Source organism: Equus caballus, chromosome 3, assembly GCF_041296265.1.
Source record: "Equus caballus isolate H_3958 breed thoroughbred chromosome 3, TB-T2T, whole genome shotgun sequence".
NCBI lineage: Eukaryota > Metazoa > Chordata > Mammalia > Perissodactyla > Equidae > Equus > Equus caballus.
In genome coordinates this window covers 106,098,300-106,125,577 of record NC_091686.1, presented here as the reverse complement: position 1 = coordinate 106,125,577, position 27,278 = coordinate 106,098,300, and the positions used below count along the sequence as shown (strand labels likewise).

The following is a 27,278-nucleotide window of genomic DNA, read 5'->3' as shown; positions in this document are numbered from 1 at the left end:
CCTCCGCCTCTCCGGTACCGGGCTCGCAGCCGCCCTCCAGGGCCCTCTCCCCCTCGGGCCGAGGAGTACCTGGTGCCCTTGGAAGTGAACACTCCCGCCGCGCCCTCCCCCACCCTGCTCCCCGGCTCCAGGCCTTACCCGGGAACCCAGGCCACGCGGTCCGCGGTTCCCTCCCGCCCGCTCCCCTTGAAGTGACTCCTGCTCGGTTCGGCCTGGGGAAGAGGCGCCCTCGTGGCCACGGCAGGCCTCTCCCCGCCTCCCGACTGGGCCGGGCGGCGGCCGCGCCACACATCCCGCGCCCTTGCCGAGCCGAACGTCCGGAGTGGCGCCGCTCTCCCCCCGACCCGCCGCCAGCCAGCCGAGCCCAGAGGGAACAAAGGGTCGTGCTCCGGGGCCCGCTCGTCCAGGCCGGTCCTGGCCCGCTCCCCGCCGGGACCCCAACAAAGCCCGAGCCGCTGCCGCGTGCCCCCGGCCTGGCTTACCCATCGGTCCCCGCACGCTTCTTGCCGGAGGGGTAATCCTCCCCCAGGTCCAACCGGTGCCGCTTGGACATCCTCGGACTCTTCGAGCGGGCGGTTGTGAAGAAAGATACAAAGAGAAGCTGACGACTGTGTGGGCGCAGTCGCGGGCAGCTACTTAACTCTGGAGGACCCCTACCCCTCCCGCTACAACAGCTTACACCGTGCGGCCGGAACCAGGAGCTAAAATGGCGGCAGCGTCGAGGGCTGGGCCTGCGCGCGCGCTTCCGCAGCGTGCTCTGCGTGCATGCGTAGTGCGCGCGCACGCATCGGAGGGGGAACTCCAACCCCGCCTGTGGCCTCTTTGGCTCGCCCTCCTTCCGCCCGGCGGGTGCGGGCGCTTTCTGCCGTCTGTGCGCCTGCTTCGTGGGGCGAGCCCTAATGGCCTCACACCCGTCTGATATCGGAAATTGAAAGGCGAGAAAGTCTAGCCCTGGTTAGGAAGTCCTATCCATCTGTATTACCCTGGCTTTAGGGGAATCTGAGACCCAGAGAGGTTGAGAAACGAATCAAGATCATACAGCTGATAAGGGACTGAGCCAGAATTGGAACCCAACTGTTTTGTAACTCCAGATCTTAGAACTTTCAGCCACTGACCAGACACTCTCAATTACAGTGAAGAAACAGGTGAGAAAAATCTTGAGATTTGCCGTAATCCTTTTTGCCCTTATTTTACCCAACACGGACAACATGCGCTCAACATTGAGGTTTTTACTGGAATAGAAAAAATTGACAGTAAGTTTATAAAAAGCTTTTTTTTGTCTGTGTGCCTATTATAGGCTTTCACGGCATTGACCCTACCTCTGTCCTCATTCTTATAGTAACCCAGCAATGTGGAAGCTGAGGCTGAGGGAGGTTAAGAAGCCACACAGCCATTAGGGCTGTCTCTAAAGCCATAGCAAAGTGAGGGGGTAAGATGACTCTTGACTTTTGTAGATCTCTCCCCCTAGAACTTATCTGCTTGCTCAGTTGCACGCATTCCCGGAAGAAATGCACAAGAAAAAGACCTATGGACCAACCCAAGCTCAGTGATCTATGCAGTTGGTGAAATGGCTGTTTGGATGCCCAGGAAGACCATGTTCAGGGTCTTATCGCATCCTCAGAACTGCAGTCGCTAAGATTAAATACAACTTTAATATTGCAACTGATAAAGAGGGTTTTTATTTTTTAACCAAATCCGCATTCCAAAGTCAGTGCAAAGAAAAGTGAATACCTTCACATAAAATATTCAGTACAGGGGCCAGCCCGGTGGCACAACGGTTAAGTTCGCAAGTTCGCTTCCTTGGCCCCGGGTTTGCTGGTCTGGTTCCCGGTGTGGACATGGCACCACTTGGGAAGCCATGCTGTGGTAGGTGTCCCACAAATAAACTGGAGGAAAATGGGCACGGATGTTAGCTCAGGGCCAGTCTTCCTCAGCAAAAAGAGGAGGATTGGCAGCAGTTAGCTCAGGGCTAATCTTCGTCAAGAAAAAAGAAAATTCAGTACAACTTTCAACCCTAAATGTACATTAACAGTACGTGTACTGACTTTTGTCAGAGATCCTGATGCATAATCACTGAGTTGTAAACCTGGAAAAGAATTTCCAGCTGGTTTTCTCTTTCTGCATCATTTTACATATGAGGAAACCTGAGCCCCTAGGTCATGCCCAAGTTCACACAGCCCATCAAAGTCAGAACTAAAATCCAGATTTCACTCTATGCCAATCCCAAGTCTCCAGGTTCCTGGTCTGAGGGCTTCCGTAAAGTACTCTAAAGTTTTGGAGAAATAATGAAGGAAAAGGTTAGAATTCTACCTGCAGAAGTGCCCCCACCCTAAGAGGCATTAGCAAGGACACTTGGTAGAGGAGGACTGGAATCAAAGAGATGAGACTTCCTCCTTGGGCTTAGGGGATATCTAAAGAAAGCTGTTACCCGAATGACTGAAGAACGGCCATATTTACCAAAGGATGGTGCCCTTTCTGGAATCTACAACAAGAGGAACCAAGGGCCAGAATCTGCCAGGATGTTAACACTCCCTGGGAGGAGAGGCAGAGTTCTGGGTCTAGATGACTCATGCTAGATTTTCAGGCTGAACTGTCCCTATGGCAGAGAAGAGCTATTCATCAAGGTCCCCTCCAGCTTCCTAGAAATGTTGCCAGAGAATATTTCCTTTACTGTTATTCTTTGTCTACTAGACAACCCTCTGGTCTGTTAGTTGGTCTGTGGCATGAATTTATTCAAATAGAGAGAATGTCTTATGCAGCTAACCAGCTCCAGGTGTCAAGCCAGAGGTGACTCCCAACCTAAATTAATAAACAATAATGATTATGGCAAACATATGTAAAACACGTACTGGCTACAAGACACTGTTTATTATATATTTTAACCTGCTTGTTTCTTACGGCATCTTTGAGCAAGGTGCTATGAGTTAGACTTGTTTACAGGTGAGAAAACTGATGTGCAAAGAGAATAAGTATTCTCACCAAGATGACAGTTCTGGGATTCATTTCAGATAGTTTGTGTGTTTAAGTGCTATGCTGTGCTGCTGCTGGTAAATAGATGTTCTTATTCCACATTTTTCTCCTAGGGTTTGGTTATAGAGGATAAGTTCCCCTACTCTAATAAACTCAATGTGAACTGATAACTGAAGTTTCCTCATTGTCCAAGGGGAGGGCTCATTTAATAGAGCTCTTGATGGACAAGTCAGGATTTGGAGGATTGGAGCCCAATCTGACTCCAGAGCAACACTATTAACCACTACAATGTGTCACTATTATCTATGCCTTAATTACTTCACTTACTTATTCACTCAACAAGTGTTTATTAAACCCCCATGCCAGGCATTGAGTTAAGAGCTGGGGAGAGAGGAAAGAACAAAATAGCCATAGTTCCTGCCTTCATGACACTTATCAGAGGGAGAGAGACAGGCATTAAACAGATAAACACCTAAGTAACTATATTGTTACAACTCTGCTAAGAGCTAAAAAGACCATCTAAGAGGGATGGGTACTGTGAGAGCATATGACAAGTGGCCCTGATTCAGAGTGAAGGTTAGGGGTGACCTCTCTGAGAAAGGGACATTTAAACAAAAACCTAAAAACTAAGTACAAATCAGCAAGGCAAAGAGGGAGAAAAGCATTCCAAGCAGAGGGAACAGCCTATGCAAAGGCCCTGAAACTTTAAAATGTCAGGTGCAATCCATAGACAGAACAATATGAGTACAATGAGATGAGGAAGACATGATCCTTCAGATGCAAGAAGGGGCCATATCATGCAGAGCTTGAGGATTCCTGCTAAGGATGTTGACTTTGTCCCTCCCAAGAGCAAATAAGACATCAAAAAGATTTAAGTGGGAAAACGATGTGATCACTCATGAGGATTTGACCAGGATCAACCCGCCAATCTCACTCTTTGAATTCTCTTCAGCTGAAAAATGCTTACAAATTCAAAAGAATCTTCACTACTGCTTTTAATCACCCTATTCCCACTCTACCATTTAATAGATAGAAATAGTTACAAAGTGTGGTGGGCACTGTGATTTGGCATGGAAATCCTGCTTTAAGAATGAAAAACATTGCAAGATGGCGGAGTGAGAGGTCTTCTTTGTCTCTCCCCCGTCGAATCTACAACTAATTGGACATTCACCAATTAACAAAGGATATCCAGATAGCATCTCAAGACACCTAAAAGTCTCGTGCTACTACACATTGGAAGGTGGATGGACTTCCCCCCAGGAGGAGGTGGAAATAGGTGAAAACTCTCCGACCCCCGACCCCTGACCCCCGGACAGCCTAGTTCCTGCAGGAGGCTCTCTTCCAGTGGACTCCCCCATAGCATCGCCACACACCAAGGGCAGGAGTGTGCACTCACCAGCAGAGCGACAGTGGAAACAGGTGACAACACCCCTACCCAAGCCCCCGGCGATCACACCTAAGCCCAGGGGGAAATCCCCAGGGTCCCACACCCACTGGCAGGGAAGGCCTCTGCTCGCCATTAGCAGGGAGGCCCCACCCAGAAGCCAGAACAAAGAGAAGCTCCTGGCGGGCCCAGCACAGCACCAGACCGCAAGCTGCCACTGAGCTCACGGTCTCCGGCGCACAGCTCGGTGCAGGGGGTGCTCGGACTTCCCATAGACATGCTTGGGGACACGGTTGGAGCTCCAGCGCCTGGCTCTGTGGCACGGGGGAAGGCTCCGGGGTCCCACATCTCCCTGGCAGGGAAAGCCTCTGCTCGCCACTAGCAGGGAGGCCACGCCCAGAATCCAGGACAAAGGGAAGCTCCCGGTGGGCAGATCCCCCGGGGCGGCTCCAGGCCGCAAGCTGCCACTTGGCTCACGGTCTCCTGCACACGGGTCGGTGCAGGGGGTGCCCAGACTTCCCATGGACACACTTGGGGACTGGGTGGAGCTCCAACACCCAGCTCTGTGGCCCAGGGTCTGCTCCAGGGTCCCACACCCACCCAGCAGGGAGGGCCTCTGCTCGCCATTGGCAGGGAGGCCCCGCCCAGCATTCAGAACACCAGGAAGCTCCCTAGAGCAGAATTCCCCACAAGGCAGCAGCTTACAAGCCACCACCAGGCCCACGGACTCTGGCCGTGTCCCAGACAAGGCAAGGGGCTCCCAGAGATCCCGTGAGAGTGAAGTGGGGCAGAGTAGAGCTCTGGTGAAATGGCTACGTAGCCCAGGGGGGATCTCCAGGTTCTTACAGCAGCCTCAGCAAAAGCCTCTGCACAGCACTAGTGGAGAGATCCCGACTGGTGATCACAAGGCAGGAAGGCCCTGGGGCAAAAGCAGCACAGGTGAGTTAACAACAGACTGCAGAAGTTACCCATAGCTCTGCTTGGACCTATAGTGGACAAGTGTGATCTGGTGGGCTCTGTTAGGGACAAATCGGAGATTATAGGTGATCCTGCTCCTGGCTGATGGGAAAGCCTACAACACTGCTGCAGACCACAAGGAGGGAGCGCATCTAGGTGGACTGCAGCAGTAGGCACCAGCAGCCTGAGGCCCCCTTGCGATTGCCCCCACAACCAACGAGGGACCCCACAGGACCACTGTGACTACGAGGAGGGGTCCAGGCCCAGTCAGTAACAGCTGACAGGGTTCCTGGTTGGGGCAGTCTAAACAGCTGCCCCCCCACACACACATCAGACGCAACAAGTGGAAGCAGCAGCTAAACTCGATGTCTATGAGAAGACAAATCCATGCCATCAAGCAGTATGAAAAAATATATTAAATCTCCAGAACAGAAGGAAAATGATAAGCACCCAGAAAACAATCCCAAAGACAATGAAATCTACAACCTAAATGACGATGATTTCAAAACTGCCATTATGAAAAAACTCAACGACCTAAAAGAGAATTCAGAGAGACAACTCAATGAGTTCAGGAGCTATGTCACAAAAGAGCTTGACACTATAAAGAAGAACCAATTAGAAATACTGGAGATGAAGAACACAATGGAGGAGATTAAGAAAAATCTGGACTCTCTGAACAGTAGGGTCGATAATATGGAGGAGAGAATTAGCAATTTGGAGGATAGGAATATAGAAATGCTGCAGGCAGAGGAGGAGAGAGAATTAAGACTAAAAAGAAATGAAGAAACTCTCCGAGAATTATCCGACTCAATTAGGAGATGCAACATAAGGATTATAGGTATACCAGAGGGAGAAGAGAAGGAGAAGGGGGCAGAAGGCCTGTTCAAAGAAATAATAGCTGAGAAGTTTCCAAACTTGGGAAGAGAGATGGAACTTCATGTCACAGAAGCCAATAGATCTTCAAACTTTATTAACGCAAGAAGACCAACCCCAAGACATACAGTAGTGAAACTAGCAAAAGTCAACGACAAAGAGAAAATTCTAAGGGCAGCCAGGCAGAAGAAAATAACTTACAAAGGAAACCCCATAAGGCTATCAGCAGATTTCTCAGGAGAGACTTTACAGGCTAGAAGAGATTAGAATGAAATATTCAAAACTCTGAAGGACAAAAACCTGCAGCCAAGAATACTCTACCCAGCAAAAATAACCTTCAAATATGATGGAGAAATAAAAACTTTCCCAGATAAACAAAAGTTAAGGGAGTTCATCACCATAAAACCTCCTCTTCAAGAATTGCTCAGGAAGAAACTCATTCCTGAAAAATCAAGAAAAGGAAAGGGGTTACAAAATCCAGAACAAAGGAGATAAGCAGAAGGACAATAACACAAAGTAACAGCTCTCCATCAGGACAAAATGCAAAAGAACCGGAAAACAAGTGATAAAATTGCAACAGTAGGCCCCCACATTTCAATAATCACACTAAACGTGAATGGATTGAACCCTCCAATCAAAAGGCACAGAGTGGCAGGATGGATCAAAGAACAAGATCCAACAATATGCTGCCTCCAGGAAACACACCTCAGCCCCAAAGACAAACACAGACTCAGAGTGAAGGGATGGAAGACAGTACTCCAAGCCAATAATGAACAAAAGAAAGCAGGTGTTGCCATACTTATATCAGACAAAGTAGACTTCAAAGCAAAACAGATAAAGAAAGACAAAGAGGGGCAGTATATAATGATAAAAGAGATGCTCCACCAAGATGATAAAAGTTATAAATATATACACACCTAACACAGGAGCACCAAAATTCGTAAAGAAACTATTAACAAAACTAAAAGGAGACATCAACAGCAATACAATAATAGTAGGGTACCTCAACACCCCATTAACACCAATGGACAGATCATCCAGACAGAAAATCAACAAGGAAATTATAGAATTAAATGAAAAATTAGATCAGATGTACCTAATAGATATATATAGGACACTTCATCCAAAAACAGCAGGTTACACATTCTTCTCAAGTGCGCATGGAACATTCTCAAGGATAGACCATATCTTGGGAAACAAAGCAAGCATCAGTAAGTTCAAGAGGGTTGAAATAATATCAAGCATCTTTTCTGATCACAATGCTATGAAACTAGAAATCGACTACAAGAATAAAGCTGGGAAAGGGCCAAAAATGTGGACACTAAACAACATGCTACTGAACAAACAATGGATTATTGAAGAAATTAAAGAAGAAATCAAATATTATCGGGAGACAAATGAAAATGAAAACACACCGTACCAAATTATTTGGGACGCAGCAAAGGCAGTCCTAAGGGGAAAATTCATTGCAATATAGGCTCACCTCAATAAGCAAGAAAAATCTTACATAAACAACCTCAAACGACACCTAACGGAATTAGAAAAAGAAGAACAAACAAAGGCCAAACTCAGTAGAAGGAGAGAAATAATAAGAATTAGAGCAGAAATAAATGATATTGAAACAAAAAAGACAGTGGAAAGGATCAATGAAACAAAGAGTTGATTCTTCGAAAAAATTAACAAAATCGACAAACCCTTAGCCAGACTCACTAAAAAAAAAAGAGAGAAGTCTCAAATAAATAAAATTAGAAACGAGAGAGGAGAAATCACAACAGATACCGAAGAAATACAAAGGATCATAAGAGAATACTATGAAAAACTATTTGCCAACAAATTGAACAACCTAGAAGAAATGGATAAATTCCTAGCCTCATACAACCTACCCAAACTGAATCAGGAAGAAATAGAGAACCTGAATAGACCAATCACAAGTAAAGAAATAGAAACAGTAATCAAAAACCTCCCCAAAAATAAGAGTCCAGGACCAGACGGCTTCTCTGGAGAATTCTACCAAACATTCACAGAAGATTTAATACCCATCCTTCTCGAACTGTTCTAGAAAATAGAGGAAGATGCAGCACTCCCTAACACATTCTATGAAGCCACCATCACACTGATCCCCAAACCTGACAAGGACAACACAAAGAAGGAAAACTACAGGCCAATATCACTGATGAACATAGATGCAAAAATCCTCAACAAAATTTTGGCAAACCGAATACAGCAATAGATCAAAAAGATTATACACCATGATCAAGTGAGATTTATACCAGGGACACAGGGATGGTTCAACATCCGCAAGTCAATCAGTGTGATTCACTATATTAACAATATGAGAAAGAAAAACCACATGATCATCTCAATAGATGCAGAGAAAGCATTCGACAAGATCCAACATCCATTTATGATAAAAACCCTCAATAAAATAGGTATAGAAGGAAAGTACCTCAACATAATAAAGGCCATATATGACAAACCCACAGCCAACATCATACTCAACGGACAAAAACTGAAACCCATCCCTCTCAGAACAGGAACAAGACAAGGGTGCCCACTTTCACCACTTGTATTCAACATAGTACTGGAGGTGTTGGCCAGAGCTATTCGGCAGGAAAAAGAAATAAAAGGAATCCAAATAGGCAACGAAGAAGTAAAACTCTTGCTGTTTGCAGATGACATGATCTTATATATAGAAAACCCCAAAGAATCCATAGAAAAACTATTAGAAACAATCAACAACTACAGCAAAGTTGCAGGGTTTAAAATCAACATACATAAATCAGTAGCGTTTCTATATGCTGACAATGAGCTAACAGAAAAAGATCTCAAGAACTCAATCCCATTCACGATCGCAACAAAAAGAATAAAATACCTTGGGATAAATTTAACTAAGGAAGTGAAAGATCTATACAACGAAAACTACAAGACCTTCTTGAAAGAAATTGACGACGACACAAAGAGATGGAAAGACATTCCATGCACATGGATTGGAAGAATAAACATAGTTAAAATGTCCATACTACCTAAAGTAATCTACAGATTCAACGCTATCCCAATCAGAATTCCAATGTCATTCTTTACAGAAACTGAACAAAGAATCCAAAAATTCACATGGGGCAACAAAAGACCCCGAATTGCTAAAGCAATCCTGAGAAAGAAGAACAAAGCTGGAGGCATCACAATCCCTGACTTCAAAACATACTACAAAGCCACAGTAATCAAAACAGCATGGTACTGGTACAAAAACAGATGCACAGATCAATGGAACAGAATTGAAAGCCCAGAAATAAAACCACACATCTATGGACAGCTAATCTTTGACAAAGGAGCTGAGGGCATACAATGGAGGAAAGAAAGTCTCTTCAACAAATGGTGCTGGGAAAACTGGACAGCCACATGTAAAAGAATGAAAATCGACCATTCTTTTTCACCATTTACTAAAATAAACTCAAAACGGATCAAAGACCTAAAGATTAGACCTGAAACAATAAGTCTTCTAGAAGAGAATATCAGCAGCACACTCTTTGACATCAGCTTCAAAAGAATCTTTTCGGACACCATAACCCCTCACATGTGGGAAACAGTAGAAAGAATAAATAAATGGGACTTCATCAGGCTAAAGAGCTTCTTCAAGGCAAAGGAAAACAGGATTGAAACAAAAAAACAGCCCACTAATTGGGAAAAAATATTCACAAGTTATTTATCTGACAAAGGGTTAATCTCCATAATATGCAAAGAACTCACACAACTCAACAATAAAAAATCAAATAACCCAACTACAAAATGGGCAGGGGACATGAACAGACATTTCTCCAAAGAAGATATACAGATGGCCAATAGACACATTAAAAGATGCTCATCATCACTAATCATCAGGGAAATGCAAATCAAAACTACACTAAGATATCACCTTACACCTGTTAGAATGGCAAAAATATCCAAAACCAAGAGTGACAAATGTTGGAGAGGCTGTGGAGAAAAGGGAACCCTCATACACTGTTGGTGGGAATGCAAACCGGTGCAGCCACTATGGAAATCTCCAGTATGGAGATTCCTCAAAAAGTTAAGAATAGAAATACCTTATGACCCAGCCATCCCACTACTGGGTATATATCCTAAGAACCTGAAATCAGCAATTCCAGAAGTTCCATGCACGCCTATCTTCATTGCAGCATTATTCACAACAGCTAAGTCATGGAACCAACCTAAGTGCCCAGCAACTGATGATTGGATAAAGAAGTTGTGGTATATATATACAATGGAATACTACTCAGCCATAAAAAAGGACAAAGTCGTCCCATTCACAACAACATGGATAGACCTTGAGAGTATTATGTTGAGTGAAATAAGCCAGACAGAGAAAGACGAACTCTCTGTATGACTCCACTCATAGGTGGTAGTTAACATATGGACAAAGAGAACTGATCGGTGGTTGCCAGGGGAAAGGGGGGTGGGGGGAGGGCACTAGGGGTGAAGTGGTGTACCTACAACATGACTAATAATAATGTACAACTGTAATTTCACAAGGATGTTAACTTTTATAACCTTAATAATAATAATAAAAAAGAATGAAAAACATTGCTCAGTCTTTGGGAGTGCTACCTGCAGACAACCTTCAGCTCCCTTCAAGAATTTCCTTGGCTAAAGAGAGCTGCCAAAGGGCAGTCTGGATACGTTGTGGAAGTATAAGCACCTTGCCCCTCTCCCAAACTTGGGACAACTGTGAGTTCAGAGCATCAGAGCTCCCTATGGGATCAGCTGAGGCCATTGTTATAATGTCATCTTCTGTACTACAAGTCAGTTTGGTCGCTAACCACCCAGAGTTATCTCATACCCCACAAGTTAGGAGTACAGTCTCCAACAAGACTGCTGGCACTCCAGATGCCATCCACAAGTTCAGGGGTCCTCAGGTCATCTGTGCCTCTGACCAGCTGGCTACAGATTCAGGTTTCCCACAAGTCCCTCAGATTCACTAATCTGCTAGATTGACTCACAGAACTCAGGAAAGCACTATACTCATGATTTTTACGGTTTTATTGTGAAGGATTCAAATAAGGACCAGCCAAATGAAGAGACACATAGGGTGAGATCTGGGAGGGTCCTGAACACAGAGCTTTTGTAACTTCTCCCTGTGGAATTAGTATATGAACCCTCCTGGCACATCAATGTGTTCACAAACCAGGAAGCTCCATTGGGCCTCAGTGTCCAGAGTTCTTATTGGGGTTTTGTTACCTAGGCATAATTGATTGAATCATTGGCTCTTTGACTGAACTCAATCACCAGCCCCCTTCCCCTCCCTAGAGGTCAGGAAGTTAAGCTGATATCATGAGGCTCAAAGCCTCAACCCTTTGATCACATGGTTGGTCTTTCTCACATGACCAGCCCTCATCCTGAATCACTTCATTAGCATAAACTCAGATGTGGTCCAAGGACCCACCATAAGTAACAAAGACACTCCTATCATTTGGGAAATTCCAGGCACTTAAAAGTTACCTCTCAGGAACCAGGGACAAAGGCCAGTCAAATCATTTATTATACAACAGCATCACAGCACAATTTTTCCCTCTGATCCTACTTTCTTCTCTTCCCTTCCACTGGTGTTGACCCCAAGTGGACTCCTTAATAAACTTCCTGAATCTTAATCTTTGCCTCAGAGTGTACTTTTCATGGAACTCAACCTAAAAGATTTGGTGCCAGAAGTGGTCCAAGAAAGCAGACACTATGATTGGATTTTGGAGTTGGCTACCAGTTGCTGGCCCACAATGAATCAGTGGTGGCGGGTACAATGTAGCTACCACAAGAAAGCAGGGCAATTGTTACAAGTTTGACTTGTCATGTTCTGGGAAAGAGCATGTGGTGTGCAGCAAAAGAGGAGGTGTTTTTCTCAAAGTATGGGGAAAATAGTCACCTACAAGCAGGTTGGAATTTGACAGCTATTGCTATGTGGAATTTGAAACATTGGAGAGAGGTAACTGAAAGGCTGAGAGTGATTAATCTGCAATTCAAAGCTAAGTGCAAAAACCAGAAGACCCTCTGGGGAGCATATATAGAGGTTCTCATCTCCTGCAGTGAGAAGGCAGAGAAAACTGAGGACCAGTCCCAGGATTCAAAACATAACAGTAGCAGAAAGCCAAGTGGAAACTTCCAAAGAAGATTAAACTCTCCACTTAGGCAGGCATGATATGTCAAGGTGAGAGTGCTGGTTGGGAAAGAGTGGGACTCCGACACATGGGATGGAGACATTTAGGTTAACATACTGAAAAAATCTTAAAATCCCTAAATTCCCTTCGACCTGCTGAGCCTGTTGAAATGCTCCACTCCTCCCTATTAAAAGCTAGTCCCCCTTCCTTGTGAGATAATGAGAGGCCTCTTCTCTGCAGGATATTAAGCACTTCCCCTAGTACACACCCCCACTTCTCCTGCTGACTACTAGGCAATAATCAGGGTTAAGTCACAACATATGATATTGCAAGGACATCCTAGTGCTGATAATATTGGAAAGTGACCCTACCCCAAAGAAGCTGCAGGAGCCAGATAACAGGTACCAGCAGAAGCCAGGAGAGTGTGCATGGGACTGAATTCTCAAGGTTCTAAATAAAGAAGGGACGTGGGAGGTGGAACATAAAGTTAGATAAGGGAGAATTTATCAATTTGGGAGTACTCTTCCAGGGTACAGGATTTAACACTCGCTCAAGAACCCCAATTGATGGTGGGAACACACTTAAGATGTCATGTAGAAGCATGGGAAAAGTAATGGCCCACAGCGCACCAAGTTAGGTAGAAATGCCAGAACTGCTGTGATTGACAGTGTAAGAGGAGATTGAACAGCTCAAAGAAATGAATGTGCTAGAGCGAAAATACTTACATAAAGGTGGAAAACAACAGATGAAAATATTCCGTAGGAAAGTTCAGAGGATATACCACTTTCCAAATCAATAAGGAATTTTCTGGTAAGAGAGGCATCAACACCATTCAGAAGTTCGGTGGTGGCTTTCCCTGTAGTCCAGGGCTGAAGGTAGAAGGTGCCATTTCAGAACTGGGATCCCTGAGTGCAGTAGAGGTAATAGGACCCTGTAACATGTAGATCATATGGTGGCATTTAAACATTAGAAGCCAGGTGGATGTGACAACGTAGAACTGCAATCAAAGGGGCTTGACTCACAGAGAGTATAGAGACAGTTAATAGAAGAAGGGATCTAGGGCAAAATAGATGGGCATCTATCAAAGAAAGTCCTCAATCTGAACAACCAAAATGAATCAAGAATGGGAAATCAAGAGGTTGAATTGCCCCAACGAAAACTTACCCAGTTTCTGGACTTGAACCATGTCAAAAACCAAACTCTGCACACTGAGTAAAACAAATAAGAAAGATGAATTTATTACAAATGTTGTGACCTGCAAGCCAGAAAACTCAAGGCTATGGGAACAATGAGTTCCGAGTTGCTCATGGACTAAAGGGTTTTTATGGGATAAATGCAGAAGTTTGGCCTTTTCAGCTGATTGGTTGCCTGGTGGTCTTCTTCCCTATTTGTATTAGGGTAGCTGAGTCAGGGAAACAAGGAAGTACAAAGATGGCAAGAACAGACTTGGCGTTTGGGATTGGCTAGTGTCCTCTGCTGACTTCTGAGAAGAGCTGTAAATTCCTGCAACTTATGTTAGGTAAGGTTAAGTTTCATTTTTCTTTAATGCACGTGCATTAGTCAATTCCATTTTGTCCCTAACATTTGGTTCTACTACCATATTTTGGACCTAGGATATATTGATTAAGGGAAAAGCCATGTCCCCAGGAGAAGGAGTGTACAACACCATAACAAATGTGTACAGTAATAATTCCCTGAGTCCTTTCCCTAGGTGATTTATAGACATTTATTTAGATAGCCATGCAGTGGGGAAAAGAGAATACTCAAACATTTCAGGGACAATTGGATATAGAATCTGAACTGAAGTTGATACTAAGAGACTGAAAGTGTCTTTATGGATTCTCTGTTAGTGGGGGCAGATGGGAGTCTAGAATGGAGGTCTGGCCCAGGTCCAGCTCGTAGTAGTTTTCATGGGTTCTCAAACCCACCCATTTGTCATGTCCCCAATCTATAAATATACATTTAGAATAGACATCCTTGGCAGTTGGCACAACCCCCATGTTGAATTCTTGGCCTGTAAGGCGTCAGGGCTATCCAATTGGAAGCTTATGAAACTGCCCCCACCCATCCCAGCTAAGATACTAAATCAAAAACAACCTGGGGAGGGATTTCCACTTACACTTCCAGCCTGTAGAGTGTAGAAGTTTTCACTTCCATTCTTAGAAGAAAAAGATGAACAAACTGAAAACTAATGACTTCTTGGAGCCATTAGGAAACTCAGGTTGCAGGATGAACTGCCACCCTGAAGTCTGGAGAGACAGGCAGGTTCAAAGGGTCACAGCAGGTATCTGCTTACCTGGAGCAGAAGTCGCTGGAGTCACAAACTGGTTGGAGCACTTAAATGGTCATTTTGACCAATTGCTATAGGTTGAGTGTGGACTACCTAGAGAGTGAGAAACTCCTGTGGGCCTTGGTCTTAGGGGGGCTCCCACACTTTCGTAGGTTTTACCTCCAGGAATCCCACCCAGTTTTCGTAATAAAAAGCCAAGAAAGATATGCTTGTAGCTCTGGCAGAGATAGGGGAAGAGTAACCATTGTGAAATAAGCCGAGTACATCCTCCATAACAAGGGCTTACTTTCCAAGAGACAAGACATAACCAGAGCTTTGTTCCAACTGGGGGGAGGGCACTTCTCCCACTTCAACACCTTCTAGCCTTCCTGTCTCGCCTAACGGGATGAAAAACCCTAAGAAATGCTTGTGAAGGCCACAGCATAGGAACACAGCCCATTAAAAGACTGAGCTTCAATCACAAGATTGTAGAACACTTTCCCTCACGACTCCTTACCACCTCACCAACAGGGCTCCAGTATAATAGCAGTGGATTGCAGCTGAAAGAGCTGCGAGATGCAGACTCTGAGAAAGAGTTTCTAGGGAAAGCCAGAGAAGACAGGGAAGACTAAACAAGGACACCAGAGGAATTTGAAACCACTAGCACCTACGGCCACTGGAAACATTAAACACAGCCCAACTTCTAGCCAGATTAACATTAAACCTCACACTAAAGGCCTACTGTTTACTTCAGTTCCTATTATCCAATACATTGTGCTGGCTTTCAACAACACGTTACAAGGCATGCTAAAAGGCAAGAGAAAACATGGTCTGAAAAGACAAAGCAAGTAATAGACCCAGACTCAGATGTGACACAGATTTGGGAATTACCACACAGGGAATTTAAAATAACTATGATTAATATGCTAAGGGTTCTAATGGAAAAAGGAGATAAGATATGAGAGCAGATGGGTAATATAAGTAGAGAGATGAAATCTCTGAAAAAAGAATCAAAAGGAAATGTTAGAAATCAAAAACTGCAACAGAAGTGAAGAATGCCTTGCAAAAAATATTAACAGAAGTTCTTCAGGGAAAAGGAAATGATATAGGTCAGAAACTCAGATCTACATAAAGGAAGGAAGAGTATTGGAAGGAATAAATGAAGGTAAAATGAAATTTTTTATTTTTCTTACTCTTAATTGATCTAACAGGTAACAGTTTGTTTAAACTAATGATAGTAACAATGTATTGGGTGATTATAGCAAATGGAGAAATGAAATGAATGATAGTAATGTCCTAAGGGAGGGAGGAATTGGGGATATTCTAAGTTACCTGCACTATGCATGAAACAGTATAGTGTTATTTGAAGATGGACTTAGATAAGTTAAAGTGTACACCGAAAACTCTAAGGCAGCCGCTAAATTTTTTTTAAAGTATAATTGATATGCTAAGAGACGAGATAGGATTAAGTCATATAAAATAGTTAAAACTAGAAACGGCAGAAAAAGAAGAGGTGAGAAAAGAAATAAAGAATGAATACAATGAATAGAAAACCATTACAAAAATCAACCAAGGGAAACAACAAAAAAGCAACTCACTCAAAAAGTGGGTAGGGGCTGGCCCCATGGCCAAGTGGTTAAGTTTGCACGCTCTGCTTTGGCTGCCCAGGGTTTCACTGGTTCGAATCCTGTACGCTGACATGGTACTGCATATCAGGCCATGCTGAGACAGCATCCCACATGCCACAACTGGAAGGACCCACAACTAAAAATACACAACTGTATACTGGGGGGCTTTGGGGAGAAAAAGTAAAAATAAAATCTTTACAAAAAATAAAAAGTGGGTAAAGGATTTGAATAGACATTTCTCCAACGAAGAAGACATACGGATGACTAATACACACGTGAAAAGATGCTCAACATCACTAATCGTTAGGAAAATGCAAATCAAGACCGTGAAGAGAAGCCAATTTTACCCCCATTAGGATGGCTATTATAAAAAACAAACAGAATATAAGAAGTGTTGGTGGAGATGTGGAGAAATTGGAACCTGCATGCATTGCTGTTGGGAATGTAAAATGGTGCAGCCACTATGGAAAACAGTATTGTGATTCCTGAAAAAACTAAACATTGAATCATCATATGATTCAGCAATTCCACTTCTGGGTATACACACAAGAGAATTGAAAGCAGGGACTTGAACAGACATATGTACACCCACGTTCATAACAGCACTATTCACTTTGTTGCAGCATTATTCACAATAGCCAAAAGGTGGAAACAACCCAAATGTCCATTGACGAATGAATAGATAAAGAAAATGTGATATACATGTACAATGGAATATTATTTAACCTTACTAGGAATGAAAATATGACATATGCACCACATAGTTGAGCCTTGAAGACATGCTGAGTGAAATAAGATGCGGAGAGTTCTGGAGGTGAATGATGGAGGTGGAATGGTAGAATGGAATATTATTTAACTTTAATAAGGAATGAAAATATGACACATGTACCACATAGATGAGCCTTGAAGATATGCTGAGTGAAATGAGACGCTGAGAGTTCTGGAGGCGAATGATGGTGGTGGTTGCACAATAATGTGAATGTACTTAATGCCACTGAACTATGTACTTAAAAATGGCTAAGATGGTAAATTTTATGTTATATATATTTTACCACATTAAAAAAAACTGAGAGAAAAAAGGTAAAAATGATTGCCTCCCTTAGAGGCCTAAAACGTGGATAGTGGTGGTCCCCATCATACCTCCATTTAATTTTCTTGTCTGACCTGTACAAAATCCAGACAGATTCTGGATAATGGCAGTGGACTATCATAAACCTAACCAAGCAGTATCCCCCAATTGTGCTGCTGTGTCAGGTGTGTTATCTTTGCTAGAGCAGGTTAGAATGGACTCAAGTACATGATATGTGGCCAATGATCTGGCAAATCAACTCTTTTTATCCCTATCCAAAAGAGAATCAGAAACAATTCACATTCCTTTGGAACATGCAATAGTATCCATTTACAGCCTTGCCCCAGAGCTATGTTAACTCTGCTGTCCTCTGTCATGACGTAGTCTGAAGAGACATGGACCAGCTGGACATCTCACAGAATATCACACTGGTCCAGTAAATTGATGACATCATGCTAGTTGGACCAAATGAACAAGAAGTGGATAGGAGGTTAGAGGCCTCGGTAATTCACATGCACTCTTGAGGGAGCTAAACCTTAAAAGATTCAGGAGCCTGCCATATAAGTTGTTATTCAGAATCTAGAAGACCCTATAATATTAGTATCAGTGGTGGGAAAAGATGACGTGGATTTTATATCAAGCCCCAATAGAGAATCACAGTGTGGATCCATAGGATTCAAAGCCATACCAGCTTCAATGGAGAATTATACACCTCTCATAAAACAGCTCTTGGAGTACTACCAGGGCCTGCTAGAGACAAGGGCCTCACCATGGAGCATCAATTGACCATGACACCAGAGCTCCCCCTCATGAGTTTGGTTCTATCACACTCTCTAACCCATAAGGTGGACAGGCCCAGATGGAAGTGATATTTCTATGGTTGACTGTCAATAAAACCAGAGGACACGAGCAAGCTGCAAGATCAGGTGGCATGCAAGTAGTTCATATCACCCACCACTGTTACACAGCCCCTGGTGGTATGCTGGAGCCAGTCTGTACCAGCTCATGAGAGCTCATTGTTAAATTTTCAGGAATGCTGACATCCTGTTGACATCACATTGGTAGTTTGAAATTGACCATATTGGAAGTATTTACACCATGAAAATTAGCTAATGGTATAAACCAGATATTTTTTCTCCTTTTCAGAAAGCTGATTATTAAGTATTTACCAGTATACCACTGCTCAGCTCACATTTCTTACTGCATGAGGGGATCCTCAATGATCAGTTGATGTAAGCAGAAAAAGCTTGAGCTTGATTCACAAAAAGCTTGACTTGGTTTGTTGGTGCAAGCTAGAAATGTATGATGACTGCAATGCTGTCCCACTCAGCATGGTCTTGAAAGACAGTAGTAAGGAGAAATCCTCCCACCTGGTCAGCCACGTTATCTAGAAAGAGAAGTGGCCTGAAATTAGAATGCATAGGGACTCGTGAGCAGTGCTGCATAGCTTGGCCATCTGGTCAAGGGTCTGGAAGCAGAAAGCTTGGAAGATTAGGGGACAGTGAAGACTAGGGTAAAGCCACATGGATGAACATATGGAAGCGGGAATAGAGTGTAAAGATCTTTATTTCACATGATAATGATCATCAGAGAGCATCCATCATAGAAGAGGCACTAAAAAGCCACATATCATCAAGTTGGTACAAGCCAGCCTCTGTCATTAGCCACTCCAATGCTTGCACAACAGTCACATGAATAGAGTTTCCATGGTATCAGGGATGGAGGCTATATATGGATGCAGCAGCACAGGTCCCAATCAACAAGGCTGATCTAGCTACTGCCACCACTGAAACTCCAAGCTACGAGCAACAGAAACCAATGCTGAGTACCCAATATGACACAATTCTTTGAAAAGACCAAGCAACCACTTGGTGACAAGTTGACTACATCAGATACCATCTACCCTGGAAGGGGTTGCCATTCTTTGTGACAAGAATGGACACATATTCTAAGTATGGATTTTCTTTTTCTGCCCACAGGGCTTTAGCCAGTACTATTATCCAAGAGCATATACAATGTTTAATCTTCCAGCATGAGACTCCACATATTGCTGTGTCAGACAAAAGGACCCACTTACCATTAAAGGAAGTGCTGGAACAGGCACATGACCATGAGATACCATTTTCATACCATGTACTTCAATACCCAGAAGCCACTGGCCTGATAGAAGAACTGGTTCAGAGACAATACCTTACAGAGATGGCATGCCATTCTCCATAATGCAGTGCACATTCTAAATAAATGACCTTTATATGGTGCTATTTCCCCAGTAGGTAGAATCCATGGGTCTGGAAATCAAGAGGTGGGAGGAATACCCTCACTTTCCTTCACTTCTAATGATCCACTTTGGGAATTTGTGCTTCCCATACTTGAAGCTCTAGATTCTGAAGAGTTAAGAGTCATGGTTCCTAAAAGGGAATACTTCTACCATGGCTGTCAACTGGGTTCTTTAAGTTCCTTATGCCAAGGGACCAGAAGGCAAGAAGAGGAATCACCATCCTGGCAGAAGTAATTGGCCTTTGTCACCAGGAGGAGGTAAGGTAGCTATTTCACAATGGGAGCAAAAATGAATATATTTCCCCCCCCCCCATTTGCGCACTTCTTGGTACTCTCTTGTCCAATTTTGATTGTAATTAACAAGTGTAGCAGCTACAGCCAGAGAATAGCATAATGACCAGGGACTCAGATCCTTAAAAGTTAAAGATCTGCGTCATACTACCAGGTAAGCCACCAGGAGAACTAGAGGTTCTGGCTGAGGGTGAGAGTAAAACAGACGGCTAGTAGAGGAGGGAGACAATGAGTATTAATTACAGTACTGAGACCTACTGCCGTGGTGGTGTCTGTGGATGATCTCAGTGGCACACCTTCTCCCCTGGGTAGTCTGTGTCTAATGATGGGAGTATAGGTCTTGGTCCCACTCATTGCAATCTGGACCAAACTGGAGGGGCTGTCCTAGCTTTGGAGTTCTCTCTGGAATCGACTTAGGCCTTTTTGGGGACTATCACAGCCAAATTTTCTCTCCGCTCAATCCTACTTTCTTCCCTTTCCTTCCACTGGCATTAATCCCTGGATTGATCCCTAACAAACTTCCTGTAGGCCAATCTTAGTGTCAGAGTCAGCTTCCCAGGAAACCCAGTTTAAGATACTAGGGTTGGTTTTTTTAGTTTCAATATGAATAACCTCTAATTTCTGGATGAAATGTCAGAAAGTTTGCAAGTCTCATATATACATTCATTCAACAAATATTTATTTGGCACCAACTGTATATCAAGTGCTATTATAAATGCGAATGCTACAGTGATGAACAAAATAGGAAAGGTTCCTGCCCTGGTGGCACTTATATTCTAGTGCAGGGTAACAAACAATAAGCATGAAACAAGTAAGATAATTTCAGATACTGATGGGTGCTATGAAGAAAATAGTACAGCATAGTACTATGGAGGTGCTGAAGGCGTGAGGGGCTGCACTGATAAGGTGGTTAGGAAAGGCTTCTCCTAGAACATGGCATTTGAGCCAAGTAAGAGGAACTCAGCCTTTTAAGAGCTGGGGAAGAATATTTCAGGCAGAGAAAAGAGCATGTGTAAGGAAGGAAATGAGTATGAGTGTGTGAAAAAATAGGAAAAAGACCAGAGTGGATGGAGGTAGTGGGCAAGAGGGAGTGGGCTAGGATGAGGTCATTGAGGTAGGCAGGGGCCAGATTGTGTAGGGCCTGTGGGTCATTGTAAGGAGTTGGGATTTATTTTAATCTGGATGAAAATCCATCGAAGGATTTTAAACAAGGGGATAATATTCTCTGTTTTACTTGTTAAGTCACTTTAGTTGCTGTTGGAGAAGCAACTATGGGGGAAAAGGCAAAAGTAGGAGCAGAGAAACTGGTGTGGAAGCTATTGAAGTAGCCCAGGTGAGAAAAGATGGTGACTAAACCTAGGATGGTGGCAATAAAGCAGGTAGGATGTAGTTGGATTTGGGATGTATTTTAGAGACAGAGCCAACAGGACATGCTAATGGGTTGTCTCAGCAGAAATTCAGGATAGCAGAAAGGAGAAGAATATAGGATGTTTGAGCAACTGGGTGGATGGTGGAACTGTTTATTAAGATGGGGACGATTGTGGTGGGTAGGTTGGAGGGAATGAATCAAGAGTTCTCTTTTGGTCATGCTGAGAGACAGGACACAGAGTGATAGGTAAAGCTCTAAGTTCTGATATGCTATCCAGGCCCCAGAGAAAGGGTTCAAGCTGATAAAAAATATTATTGGGTTCCCCAGGTAAGAAGTCAGGCCACCTCTGGATTGCCACACAGATCTACTGCTAACATTTGAGGGGTCTGGAGCAAGGATATAAACAAATGCTCCTGGCCTGTGGCATACACACCTTCGCTCCCCTCCCTGTATGGACACTGCAGCCCAATTGTGATGGCCCTGGTCCATGTTCCCAGGGGCAGAGACTTCAAGCGGCCACATTCCCTTGGCCCTGTAGACATTTTGCCAAGTGGGTTAGCATTGGCCAGAGGAGAGCCCCAGAGGAGCCCTGTATAGCCCAGGGCTCAGGTCAGGAGCCCTGATTCCCTGGTTCCAAGGGAGATCCTGCTGTAGGCTCTAGTAATTTGTTCCAGTCTCTCCCCCTATCATGATAACTGTATAAATAGAGCAGTAGGAAGCTCAGGGCAGCCTTGTTATCAGCCCCATACAGGCTCTGTATTATTTCAGAGACAAGTAAGAACGGAAGCCTGTAAAGAAAGGAAGTAAAAGTGAGGAAGGCAAGCCCAACAGACTGTGAGAGACTTGAGAACAGTGGCCACATCACACCCAAACTTGAATCCTCAGCACAATGCCTGGAGCTTACTAGGTGTATGGACACAGCTTCTCTTTCCCTCCCCAGCTTTATACACTTTGTGGGCACATCTTGGGAAAGTACCAGGGAGGAAGATTTCACCATTTTCACCAACTCAGTGAGAGCCCAGCCTCCACTGGTCCTTGTTTCTCAGTTGAGTGGGATAAATTTCACTGTGTGACCCAGCTTTTTGGTTCTTGTTCTCTTGGATTTGCATGCCCACAAATGGAGTCCATTCTCCACTCCTTCTTCACTCCTTCTCCTCAGAGTAAGCTTGCCAAGGCAGAGCACCCATACTCTTCTCACCCGCTGTTCCCCCAACAAAAGGAGGGAGGCCTGCTGTTTCCCAGTTGTGCTATTTCCATTCAAAGAGGGAAGAAATATTAGCCCCACTTTCAGCCTCAGGTCTAAGATACAGTTCTTGGTCAGTTCTCCAAAAGCCAGTTTTCTAAAGGCCAATTCACCAAAGGCCAATTCATCAAATGGCCCAGTCTCCAAAGCCCTAGTCACTAGAAGTCTGATGTGGGTCTTTTCTGTATCTTCCTTGTCTCCTTAACATCCTGATGCTTTCCTTCACCTTCTTGAGCATATTCATGTTTACCCTTTTAATGCCACTGTCTACTAATTTTATCATCTGTGTTATTTCTGGGTCTGTTTTATTGATTGATTTTTCTCATCATTATGAGTTATATTATTCTGCTTCTTTGCATGCCTGATAAATTTTTAGCCCTGAGCTAACTTCTGCCACCAATCCTCCTCTTTTTTGCTGAGAAAGATTGTCCCTGAGCTAACATCTGTGCCCATCTTCCTCTATTTTGTATGTGGGACGCCACATAATAAGTGATAAGTGGTGTGTAGGTCCACGCCTGGGATCCAAACTGGCAAACCCTGGGCCACTGAAGCAGAGCGCATGAACTTAACCACTATGCCACCAGGTCGGCCCCCCGGTAAATTTTTCTGCATGCAAATACTTTGAATTTTGTCTTGTTCAATACTAGATATTTTTTGTTCCTTTAAATATTTTGGGGCTTTGTTCTAGGGCAGTTACTTGGAAGAAATTCTATCGTTTCAAAGCTTGTCTTTATGCTTTGTTAGTTGGGTCCAGAATGGCATTTAGCCTAGGGCTAGTTGTGGGAATTGTTCTGCCTGATCCTTTCTGGAGGTCTTTCCTTCACCTCATGTTGTTTTCTCATATACATTACTATGGACTGAATGTTCGTGTTCACCCAAATTCATATGTTGAAACCCTAACCCCTAGTGTGATGGCATTTGGAGGTGAGGTCTTTGGGAGATAATTAGGTTTAGATTAGATTATGAGGGTGGGTCCCTCACGATGGGATTAGTGTCCTGGTAAAAGAGGAGACATGGAATCTCTCTCCTCTCTACCAAGGAAGGCCACGTGAGTGTAGGAACCAGGAAGAGGGCCCTCACCAAAAACCCGACCAGACACCCTGATCTCAGACTGCAAGCCTCCAGAACTGTGAGAAATAAATGTTCGTTGTTTAAGCCACCCAATCTATGATGTTTTGTTACAGCAGCCCAAGCTGTCTAAGACACACATTTACTGATGAGTACTGATAAGTACTAAGCTGACTATTCAAGGGGAACCCTCTGTAGATCTTCAGAGCTCTCTCCGTGTGGCTCTTTGCTCTCTGGCCTGCCCCACAAATTCTAGCTGCCTTGACCTCCTCAGACACTGACTCTGTCCTCCAGTCAGAGATCTCTCTGAGTACCCCTTCCCTGCACTGCAGCTGAGAAATTCTCTCCAGGCAGGAATCTTCGGCAATCTTAGGGTTCACCTTGTTTTCCTTCTCTGTGCCGCCTGTTGTCCAATGCCTGAAAGCTGTTGTTTTATATCTTTTGTCTAGTAATTTTGTTGTATAGGGAGGAGGCTAAATCTGGACCCTATTGTTTCATCATGGCCAGGAGCAGAAGTCTTACAGTATGTTAGTAAACTAAGTCAATACTATAGACTCTTAGAGTATGCTCCAGTATTTAGTAGGAAAAGTCTTCCTTAATTTTTCTTTTTTTTTTAAAGATTTTATTTTTTTTTCTTCTCCCCAAAGCCCCCTGGTACATAGTTGTATATTCTTAGTTGTGGGTCCTTCTAGTTGTGGCATGTGGGATGCTGCCTCAGTGTGGTTTGATGAGCAGTGCTATGTCCGCACCCAGGATTCGAACCAACGAAACACTGGGCCACCTGCAGTGGAGCGTGCGAACTTAACCACTCAGCCACTGGGCCAGCCCCCTGATTCTTCTTTTTATTTCAGAATTTTCCCGGCCATTTAGGTCCCTTTCTCTTTCATATGAATTGTATAATCAGTTTACTAAATTCCCTGAAAAAGTCCTGTTAGGATTTGGATTGGGATTGAATTAAATTTATGTAGTAATATGAGATATAACTGATATCCTTACATTTGCATCTACCTTGCCCTTGAATGGGAAAAGTTAATATCATGAAATAACACTTCTCATCTGGTGGATGCTGTCAATGGCCTGGAAGAGGAGAATACATGATACAACTGGGTTGTGCATCTGAAGACCCAACTGAGGACATGTTGGCCAATTTGAAGCTGATAAGTTGGAAGATACAGGAACTACACTGGATGAAAACATTAATGTTCTAAGATTAAGGAGATAGAGTGGTCTCTGGGATAGTTTGTTAAATGAGAAAAAAAGGTGGAGAGAAATATATATAGTTCTCTACCATTAAGGAAGGGGAAATATACATACACATATGCACATACTATGTATGTATACACATACTATGTATGTATACACATGTGCATAAATCCATAACCACTTAAATTAAAAAACACAAAGTTAATCAACTACAGTACAGTTTTAAATGACTTCCTGTGGGAGAAGGAGTGAAAAAGCTGACACAGAAGCTATGCTTTTCCTAATGTACCTTACTTTTAGATTTGACTTTAAAACCATATATATTTTAATAGTTATACATGACACTTAAATTTTTAAAAAGCAATCCCTAAACACTGAAAGTAAAGTAAAACAAATAAACCCAACCCAACTGGAATCAGGTGGCACAGCTATGCAGAGAGAACCTCTTTAAAGTGACTTTCAAAGCACAGAGATAAGACAGCCCATCCCTAGTGGGATATGCACTAAGGGCAAAAAAAGAATTGCAAAAAATATCTTAAGCCGCTCTGAGAAATCACATGTTTTAGAGGCAGTGTGGAGACTGTTATTTTGAGACTGAAGTGTGTGTAGTGTGTGTAGAATGGCCTAAAGTAAATGAGTAATTCTGTTGGGATTGTCAACAACTAAAATTTTCCATTGTGGCAGAAAGGAAATCAGTGAGTTAAGTAAAAACCTGGTAGACTTTAATTTGAATTGGAATATTAGTATAAATTCATGACATACGAAAATACCATTTTCTACTCTGTCCACTGAGAAAGTCTAGAAACAGTGACTAAGCCAGTAACATCAAGCACCCAGATGGTGGTCCCTAATTCCATTTGCCCTAGAAGGCAGCAGGGCCCTTGGGATTACAGCCCTGACTGGTCTAGGGCAGGAAATACACCATCTGCCCTGGAGCCTCTGAGTTTCCTGCTCTCTGTGACCTCAAAGATTTTCAGGCTATGTCCAAAGGACTCACTAGCCAACCTGAAGAGGTTCCCACAGGCCACTGAAACATAAAAATAATAGGTGAAAGCTCATCCACTATGTTTATGCCCACTAGTTCATAACAAAGCAAATAAAACAAAGCAAAAACTTAGTGGTTGCCTTTAGGGGATTCTAGAAAACCAGCTCATCTGAAATCAATCCCTTATTTTGTTTTCCTGCATAACCTGTACCTCCAGGTACCCAGGTGGTTGAAAAGGACACAGTATCTTTGTAGAAGAAACTTCTAAAGCTGCTCCAGTTAACAATGAAGAAGAAATGATGGAATCAAAATATCACCACTCTGCAAGTCCTAACAAATCAATGGATATAGGACTGCTGAACAGCAAAGGGAGATCAGACATCCTGTGCCACCTTCTATTAGGAGTATTTTCCAGAAAATTGAACCCAAGTCTGATCAAACTTCTAGATCTAACCACCAATATACAGAAACTACAGCGGACAGAGGAATACATTAAATGACACCACAGAGGTACAATTATTAAAATTCAGGCTAGGAAATGCTACTGGACAAACAACCCATTTCCTTCAATAATTATAAGAGAAAAGTGTGACAGAGGGGGAGTCTATGATTAAGAAAGGTCTAAAGACCTATCACCACCAACTGCAATTTATGGCCTTATTTTGATCCTGAGTCTAACAAATAAACTAAATAATCATGAGACAATTGGGGAATTTTCAACAGTGACTATACGTTTAATTATATCAAGAAATTGTTGTTAATTTTTAAGATATGATATTGGTATTTCCTTTTTAAAGAAATAAATACTGAAATTCTTACAGATAAAAAAATAACAATCCTTCCCCTAAATAAATACAACACAATTCCATTTATTACTCAACAGTTTTCTTTTTGGGGGGTGGAGGGAGTTGGGTAAAATTATTTTAAAAGCCATATGGAACTATAAAATGCCAGAATAACAAAGAAAAGTATGAAGAAGATAAATAATGAGAGACATACCTTCAACTGAAAGCCACTGTAATAAAAATCACTGTAATACAACCAACATGGTATTGGCACAAGAGTAGACAAATCAGTGGAACAGAAGAGCAGATCCAAAAATAGATCTCAATATACATCATAATTTAATATGTGACAAAGGTAGTGTTTCAATTCTGTGGGAAAGAATGGTTTATTTAATAAATAGTGCTGGCATAACAGGCTATTCATCTAGAACAAAAGGAACTTGTATTCTAATTTCACAACAAATCCAAAAATAAATTCCAAATGGATTAAAAACTTAAATGTAAACAATAAATCTTAGAAGAACATTTAGGTGACTACATGCAAACCTAGGGGACGGAACACCTTTTTAACTAAAACCAAAACCCCGGAAAGTGTAAAGATAGACATATTTGATTATATAAAAATTTAAAACTTTTGTATGGTGAAAGATACCATAAACAAAGTCGAGTCAAAATCTGCATTTAGAAAATATGTGCAATGCAGATAAAGACTAAGGGTTAGTATTTCTTCTATGCAACAAATTATTACAAAATGATGAGAAAAAGAT

General features: G+C 43.0%; 1 protein-coding gene and 1 long non-coding RNA gene across 2 annotated transcripts in view; one reads left to right on the top strand and one right to left on the bottom strand.

Moving 5' to 3' along the window:
* The window catches only part of DHX15 (DEAH-box helicase 15), a 54,957-nt gene extending 53,934 nt beyond the window's left edge, over window positions 1-1,023 (bottom strand). The window contains exon 1 of the mRNA XM_001917634.6: window positions 483-1,023. Within this exon, the coding sequence (XP_001917669.2) occupies window positions 483-553 (71 nt within the window). The 5' untranslated portion in view covers window positions 554-1,023. The remainder of the gene's footprint in view (window positions 1-482) is intronic.
* On the top strand, window positions 969-26,680 carry LOC111772943 (uncharacterized). The gene is made up of 3 exons (XR_002807119.2): window positions 969-1,145; window positions 13,722-13,843; window positions 25,944-26,680. It is a non-coding gene; the product is annotated as an uncharacterized lncRNA (long non-coding RNA).
* Window positions 26,681-27,278: the final 598 nt, after the last annotated feature.